We start from the raw sequence: 8,420 nt of genomic DNA, 5'->3' as shown, positions 1-8,420 counted from the left end.
GTCTATTATAAGATCTGAATTATAGAGCTTGCACAAATATTTTGATGCTGTGTACTGGCAGGGCTGGGGGCTGGCTGTGCTGTAGCTTTAGAGACTCTTGTGAATAAACTTACAATAGATCAGGGGACGCTTTGAACTCCAGCACAGGGGCTCGCGTGGTGCTGGGACTGTTCCTGCATGTTACATCATTTGTATCGTCCGTCTGACTCAGACCTCGATATTATTAAACCGGTTTTTACAGGTGGAGCAGTTGGCATTTGCTAATTAATCTGTTGAACTGTGAGCCCTGTGCACACTGGCCATTTGCTTATCATTTGAAGATACAAAGTGAATTTCATTCAGTGGGGCGGGGCGGGAACTTGAGGTTGTAACCCCTGCAGCTTTTCTGTAGGCCAAAGGCCTGGGTGTGGCCCTGGGCTGCTGAGGAGGATAACAGGCTTTCTACCTTTCTCTCAGGTGGACGGCTCCTGGGCCAAATGGGAGGCCTACGGGCCCTGCTCGCGCACCTGTGGCGGGGGCGTGCAGCTGGCCCAGAGGCAGTGCAGCAACCCCACCCCTGCCAACGGGGGCAAGTACTGCGAGGGAGTGAGGGTGAAATACCGATCTTGCAACCTGGAGCCCTGCCCCAGCTCAGGTGAGGAGGGGAGGGCAGCAGATCCTGGGCTCTGGGGAGGCAAGGCTGCGAGGCACTCTGCCCCCAACAACTCCAGTAATTCATGGCCATGAAAGGGCTAGACTAGATTACAACCCCCAGAAGGAAGCCTGGAAGGGGAGAAGTGCACGTCCTCTTGGGCCCATTCCTGTATCCACTCACCTTCTGGAGAGTACAAGACTTCTGGAGATTTAGAGACTACGAGACTCAGGGAGTGGGACTCTAGGTGTCCTCCCAGCTAAGTCCTCACAAAGCCATCTTCATACATGAGTCCAGGACTCATGAACTTGGTGGGAAAAAAATGACATCTCTGTTTTTTCTAATCTTTCCATCTAAAGTTTAGCATTTTCTTTAGTTAGGCAATAAAGGAAAATGGCAGTAGGAGTGCCTGTGACTTTGTCATCAGTGGGACGCACGGATACTTTCCTGGGACATTTCCATTAGAATTCTCAAAACACCGTTTATGTTCCTCCCTGCTTCAAGATTATAGCGGTTATTAGATTCATTATTATTTAAAGCATTAGTAAGGAAGCACATATGTCACAGATGCGTTTCAAAATATATTGATAGTTGCATATCAGTAAATTGATATGCTTTGCAAATATATGTGATTTATTTTATGCATTTAATAACATCATTCTGAAAATAGTGTCAATAGACTGCTGAGGGATTCCACAGCACACAAAAAGTTTAGGAAGCCTGCCATAGAGGGAGTTTCAGGCTGGGTCACTCGAGGAGGCGGGAGATGCATTGTGAGATTGCTTGGGAGATGCATTCTCATTGGTGCCCTGGGTCCTTTGGTTCCAACCTGCTTTAGTCTTTGGAGATGGGTTGGTCAACTACTGAGGGTGGAGAGGATGGTTTGGGGCCTGGCAGGCTGGGCCCCCTCACAGGGAGGCTGTCCTTTGTACCCCTGCGGTCACCGCCTTTACCCTCCTTCATGTGCTTCCTCCCTCCCCAGCCTCTGGTAAGAGCTTCCGGGAGGAGCAGTGTGAGGCTTTCAATGGCTACAACCACAGCACCAACCGGCTCACTCTCACTGTGGCCTGGGTGCCCAAGTACTCAGGTGTGTCTCCCCGGGACAAGTGCAAGCTCATCTGCCGAGCCAACGGCACTGGCTACTTCTATGTGCTGGCACCCAAGGTGAGTGTGCTGGGGGCCGGAGAACCAGGCGGGGACTGGGTCTTTGGGAGAGCACCCGGCTGAGCTGCCCGCTCTTCCTTCTCTTCCCCACCGGGGCTGCTGCAGGTGGTGGACGGTACACCGTGTACTCCTGACTCCACCTCTGTCTGTGTCCAAGGCAAGTGCATCAAGGCTGGCTGCGACGGGAACCTGGGCTCCAAGAAGAGGTTTGACAAGTGTGGGGTGTGTGGGGGAGACAATAAGAGCTGCAAGAAGGTGACGGGACTCTTCACCAAGCCCATGTGAGTCTGGGCCCTGGAGGGTGCTGCCAGAGAGTGGGTAGGAGAGGGGCGAGTGAAGCTCCCCCTGGGCATTTGAAGCTTGGGGTAGATAGGGGTGAATGTCAGATCCTGGCCAGGGCCCTTGCTGTGGGGGCGACTCATACTCTTCTGGGGCTGGTGTGCGTCTGCTCACTCACTCACTTCCTCCTTTAGCTAACAACATGATTGCAAAGAGGAGGACCTGTTAGCAGACGTCATTCAGGGAGATGGAGAGTCCTTAGGATCTCTCTAGCCTTCTAGAGTAAGACTGACTTGCATTCAGATCTCAGTTTCCCATTTTCTCAGTCTCCTGGGCAAGGTCCTCAGTCTCTAGACTTCTGGAGTCCTCACTTGTAAAGTGTGTATAATAACTGCTATATTCCTACTGGAGTGAGATGGCAATAAATTGCCAAGGGATGGCTAGTGAGAGGCTGGGCCTGAAAGAGCCTCCACTCCCTGGAGATGTTCCTGGGCCTCTTCCAGCCCACACTCCAGAGTCTGGGGCTCCTGACTTGAGCTTGCTGAGGTCAAGCATGTCCTTCTTGGAAAGTCCTGACCCAAATTCTGGCAGAAGTGGAAGAAGTGGGGACAGGTAGGGCACCTGAAGGCTCACTGAGCATTGGCCTTGAAAAATTCGAGTGCAGGTGCTGACCATGGGAAGGCCAAGATGGCTGTCTTAGAGCCTCGATTGTCCCCCTGGTGGGGGACACACAGGAAGGACGCCCAACCCCCTCTCTGGGAGCTTGGATGTTACAGATGGATGGCATTCTAGGCCGTTCTTCACAGGGACCTGCAGTGGGGAGGACACCTGAGGAGTAACAGGTGCATGCCCCTGACTTGCTTCGCCAATCAGGTGACACACGCTCCTTTCAGAGCCTATGGGAGTCACAGGACCTTAGACGTCATCTAGCTTAACCCCCACATGGTACAGAGGAGAACACTGGAACCCGAGACATTAAGTAGCTTGCAGTCACCAGGGAACGGGTGACTGAGCCTGGGCTGGATCTTGGTCCCTGTCTCCAGGGCCTAGTCCTTCTGCTGCATTGAGTGCCCAGCTGTGCACCTGAGAGCTTCTCTCTCCATCTCATGCTGTTATCTGTTGCGTCCTCACCGTGTGCCGGGCACGGTGTGACGTGCTTTAGGCGCTGTAGTGTATCTAATCCTCCCTACAGTGCAGTGTGTGATTATGAGCTACCTGTCACAGGGAGGAAACAGAGGCCTGGAAAAGCCAAGTGGCCTGTCTAAGACCAACTGCTTAGCAAGGAGCGGGGATCTCCCTGACTCCACAGCCTGTGCTCCACAGCCCATGCTAGGAGGTGCCAGGTGAATTTACTGAAGAAATATAGTCCACAGAGTGAGGCCCTGTGTCCACGCTCACGTCTGATGCTCATCCCCCCTTCTGACCCCAGGCACGGCTACAATTTTGTGGTGGCCATCCCTGCGGGAGCCTCAAGCATCGACATCCGCCAGCGTGGCTACAAGGGGCTGATTGGGGATGACAATTACCTGGCCCTGAAGAACAGCCAAGGCAAGTACCTGCTCAACGGGCACTTCGTGGTGTCGGCTGTGGAGCGGGATCTGGTGGTGAAGGGCAGCCTGCTGCGGTACAGTGGCACGGGCACAGCGGTGGAGAGCCTGCAGGCCTCCCGGCCCATCCTAGAGCCCCTGACCGTCGAGGTCCTCTCCGTGGGAAAGATGACACCTCCCCGAGTCCGCTACTCCTTCTATCTGCCCAAAGAGCCTCGGGAGGACAAGTCCTCCCACCCCAAGGACCCCCGGGACCCTTCTGTGCTGCATAACAGCGTCCTCAGCCTCTCCAACCAGGTGGAGCAGCCAGACGACAGGCCCCTGGCGCGCTGGGTGGCAGACAGCTGGGGGCCCTGCTCTGTGAGCTGCGGCAGTGGCCTGCAGAGGCGGGCGGTGGACTGCCGGGGCTCCCCCGGGCAGCATGTGGCCTCTGCCTGCGATGCTGCCCACCGGCCGGCGGAGACACGAGCCTGTGGGGAGCCCTGCCCAACCTGGGAGACCGGCGCCTGGTCCCCCTGTTCTAAGAGCTGTGGCCGGGGATTTAAGAGGCGTCCGCTCAAGTGTCTGGGCCACGGAGGCCGGCTGCTGGCCCGGGACCAGTGCAACCTGCGACGTAAGCCCCAGGAACTGGATTTCTGCATTTTGAGACCGTGCTGAGGGGGGTCACCCCTTTCTCCCCCTCACTCTTGGCCCCACTGGGGTGCTGGTGTTCTGACCAGCTTGAGCAGTGGGCAGAGGACGGTGGCCAGGGCTCATGCCATGACGTCACTCACATCCAGGGACAAGGACTGTGGGCTGGGGTGAGAGGTTCCCTCTTCCTCCCTGGACTGGGCAGAGGGGAGCTGACCAATGCACAGTCTACCTCAGGCCCGCTCCTCGGGGCCCAGTTGCGGGGAGAGGTGCAGGTGCTGGAAGAAGGTGCTGAGGCCCAGTTTCCGAGGGACCCGGAGGATGGGCACCTCCCAGGCAGTACTTCAGGGACCCTGTCAGGGATGCCATAGGCTGCTGAAGAGCCACGGCTCAGCAGCTTGGCACCCTTGGGTGGCCATGGGGGCTCTGAGCCATCTCTGAACAAGGCAGGGTTTTCATGGTGCTTTTAGCTCACTTTTCTTTTCTGACATGGACTGAACTATGAAAACTGGCTGTGGTGGGTGGAAACCTAGGGGAGAATGAGGCCAGATGTTAAGTGGACCCTACTACTTCATTTGGAAAGAGGTAGATGAGCCCAGGGAGTCCAAGGTTTCTCATCTTCTACGCTTGACCTCCCTTAAAGGACCAGCTCTTCCCTCTCATGTCCAGGCCTCACAAGTGGGAAGGTGGCTGTTTAGGGGTCCTCTGAGGCTCTGCAGGTGGAGGGAAGAGTCAGCAGGGATCCAGCGCCTCCTTCACGAGAGAGCTGAGCATTATGAAGACGGTGGCACTTAGGAGGTGATGGATTCTGCTGCTGCAGTTGGGAGTTTGAGGAAAGATTGAGAGGGTTCTGCTGTCCCTGGGGCTGGGGTGGGTGAGTGCGGAGCTCTAGGGCTGGCTTTGGGGTATGTCACCTTGGGGTGGGGAGGAGGCGGTGCTGGTTCCGATGGCTTCTTTCTCCCGAGAGGCCCGTGTAAGTGAGGCTGATGCTGTAGGCTCTGCCTTGCCTTGGAGAACCTCCACAGTGACCGTAGCCCCATACCCACTGCAAGGGGCTGTGCCTTGGAGGATTAGGTGCTGGACGTGTGCATGTGCCTGCAAATGAGTCTCCATCCTGATAGCTACTGCTGTCTGCCTCGCACACGTTACATTGCGTCCCCAGGCCTTAGCGATGGGGTTCACTGTTTGCTACCTCACTTGATTCTCTCCGGGAACCTAGCCCTGTTCCCCCCAGGACAGTTGTGGCCTGGCCTTTCCACCACAGCCAGCTGTCATGTTCACTGAGTTGTTGCTTCGCCACAGAGAGAAGTGTGTGTGCATGGCCTCTGCCTCCCCATGGCCTGGCCACCTGCTGGGGCCTCTGGATCTGGGGTCTCTTCTCAGGTGCCTTGGGAGCAGGTTTCAGAGGCACCAAGGATCAATGACTTGACCCAGGGGAACTGCTAGAGACTTGTCTGTCTTGCAGACATGTCAGTGCAGTGGCAACCCGGCCATTGCCTATAGCTGCGGTTGAGGGGATATTCTGAGGCTAGAGTTCCTTTGGCTAAGCAGGGTATTTCTTGAAGGTGCAGATGTTCCAATGCGGACATTGGGTAATTTTCTTATGAGTACAGGTAACAAGTCCAGGACATCACTGAGATAAGAACAAGGCATATGGCTTCCTTGGGGAGAGGGGTTCAGTCTTTTGATGTGATTTTCCCTAATAGTCAAAATCCACAAACCAGCCAGCCAGCCAGGGTCCTGGGGTGGTGTCCTCATGTCCTTGCCTGGTCTAATCCTGGGCTGCAGCCCTTGGATAGAGCTTCTGCAGTGGCTGGGGCTGTGCAGTTGCTCTGAGGCAGGGTGGCAGGGACAAAAGGGGGACCCAGGGCACCATCTGACAGCGGCACTGCACCCTGGGCGTGGTGCACCCCCTCTGCAGTGATGTGCAGGGGCTGTGCAGAGCAGGCAGGGGAAAGGTGGGGGGGAGAGGCAGGGAGGTGCCACTGGGGGAGGGGTGCTGGCCCCAGCAGAGCGGCTTTTGCCATAGGTCACTTTACAAATCATTTCAAGGAAGAACGACCACTCTTGTTACTGACACAAGCCAGGCCTGAATACTCTTTTCCATTGTGGTATTTTTTATCTTTTCTATTTTTCTTTTTAAAAGAAGAATGACTGTGACAACTTGGGAAGTTTGTCTTGTCTTTGAACATTTCATTAATCCAGAGTGGAGACTCACAGCACAGGTTTCTAGTGACGGAACAAAAAGCACAGGTGGCGATGTCTATAGGAGAAGAAGCGCATTCTGGCAGCTCCGGCAACTTCTTCAGTGGGGTGTGGACCAACATGGCGCTGGGCTCAGGACTCCCTAGCCTCGTCTGCTCATCTTGTGCACTGATCAGAGGAGTCTGATCCAAACACACTCTTACGGACTTTGTTATACTGGAGTGGGGGGCTGGACGGAGTTGAGGACAGTTTGAGAGACCTGAGCGTCCCCAGCATGGGAGTTGGCTCCTGAAGGCACCTGACACTGTTATCAGTAGAAGCCCCACCGTTGGTATTTGGTTCTTTTGCATTCCATGTACTGCAGAGGGATGGGAGGCCCTGGGTCCTGGCTGGGCTCTGTATACTGTGTATACATGGGAGCTGGCTGCTGAGGTGACAAAAGCCTGCTCCTAATAAAGTCGTAAGTATTTAAACCTGTGTCCTGCCTCTGTGACTCCATCTCCTTCATGCATGCATCCCTATGTCCACAGAGTGCCTACCTTGTGCCAGCCGTGGTGCCAGGAGCTATGGAGGCAGCGGTGACTGTGACAGCTATAGTCCCCATCCTTGGTAGCTCCCAGGTTAGCTGAGGGGCAGAGTTCAGGTCAACAAGCAGAGACAGTCAGGACAGGTGGTGGGCAGTGTGAAGGAGATGCTGACAGAGCCTAAAAAGAGAACTTGGGTCTGGGTGTTTGTGGAAGAACCAGGGACAGTCCCTCAGAATAGGATCCCTGAGCTGAGACAGAAGAATGAGATAGCAGCTCTGTTAAAAGGGGAAAGGGAGCTTGGTACCTGTGGCTCAAGCAGCTAAGGCTCCAGCCACATACACCTGAGCTGGCAGGTTCAAATCCAGCCGGGGCCCATCAAACAATGACGGCTGCAACCAAAAAATAGCCGGGAGGCAGGAGAATCGCTTGAGCCCAGGAGTTGGAGGTTGCTGTGACCTGTGAGCTGTGATGCCACAGCACTCTACCCAGGGTGACAGCTTGAGGCTCTGTCTCAAAAGAAAGGGGGGGAGGAGGGGGAATGGGACCTTCAGCAGTAGCCCAGGCTTGGGGGCCGATGGAGTGGGTGTGAAGAGGTGCCTGGGAGGGGGTCTCTGGGCTGCCCCTTGGTGAAGGGTGAGGCACAGGAAAGGCCAGATGGGGTCCTTTGTGAGACTTCCAGGCCTCTACCTCAGGAGGAACCCTGAAGGTTCTGAGGGAAAGTTTACCTTTTCCAAGTTTTGTTTCGGTCTGGGAGTTTAGCAGACTCACAGGCACGGGGCAGATGTGATGCATTTCAAAGAACATCTAGAAATTTGTGCTGGTCCCAGACCTGGCATCTTCTCTTCCCATCTGCAAAGTGGAAAGGGTAGATTTAATTTTTTTTTTCCTCTAATTTAATTTTTTTAAGGGTGTTTCCAGTTTTAACACTTTGGGTTTGCATGGTTATGGTTTAGGTATTGGTAGCTGCCAGTTTCAGTTTGGGGTTCAGAGAGGAAGAGTTTTCCCCTCTTGACTGTCCTGCAGGAAGGCCACCGGGGAATGACTTTCTCCTGAGCCAGGAGAGCTGCCCCTTGAGGCACGTAGGTGAAGGGTCTAGGGATGCTCAAACTAAGCTTCAGCACTTGATAGAAGGTTCTGGAAGAAGGAGGAAATAGCCAGAAGAGTTTGAGTGACTCTAGGAGCTAACTGGAGGCCTGGAAGGGACCTGAGGGGTCTGGCTTGATGTCTCAGCAGGAAGTCAGCAACTGTAAGATTTTTGCCCAAAATGTTGTCACACAACTGGGGTTACTTTTGTTACCTCTTCTGGTTTCTGGTGCAGCCACTCCAGTAAAGCCTTTCTAGGGGAAAGCTCCCCCGGGCGGCTTTAAGGTCAGCAAATAAGACAAGAAGCAGAGAAGGACGGTCTCAGCTGGTGCCCTCATGGGCTCTGAGAGCTCC

General features: G+C 54.7%; 1 protein-coding gene across 1 annotated transcript in view; it reads left to right on the top strand.

The window, feature by feature from the left end:
- Positions 1–6,927, top strand: part of ADAMTS15 (ADAM metallopeptidase with thrombospondin type 1 motif 15) — a 24,932-nt gene extending 18,005 nt beyond the window's left edge. Inside the window, exons 5-8 of the mRNA XM_053595641.1 lie at positions 457–634; positions 1,614–1,795; positions 1,901–2,076; positions 3,504–6,927. Coding sequence (XP_053451616.1) covers positions 457–634; positions 1,614–1,795; positions 1,901–2,076; positions 3,504–4,278 — 1,311 coding nt within the window. The 3' untranslated portion in view covers positions 4,279–6,927. The remainder of the gene's footprint in view (positions 1–456; positions 635–1,613; positions 1,796–1,900; positions 2,077–3,503) is intronic.
- Positions 6,928–8,420: the final 1,493 nt, after the last annotated feature.

This window comes from Nycticebus coucang, chromosome 6, assembly GCF_027406575.1.
Source record: "Nycticebus coucang isolate mNycCou1 chromosome 6, mNycCou1.pri, whole genome shotgun sequence".
NCBI classification, from domain to species: Eukaryota; Metazoa; Chordata; class Mammalia; order Primates; family Lorisidae; genus Nycticebus; species Nycticebus coucang.
Note: the sequence above shows the minus strand (reverse complement) of the source record. Positions and strands in the feature narration are given on the sequence as shown.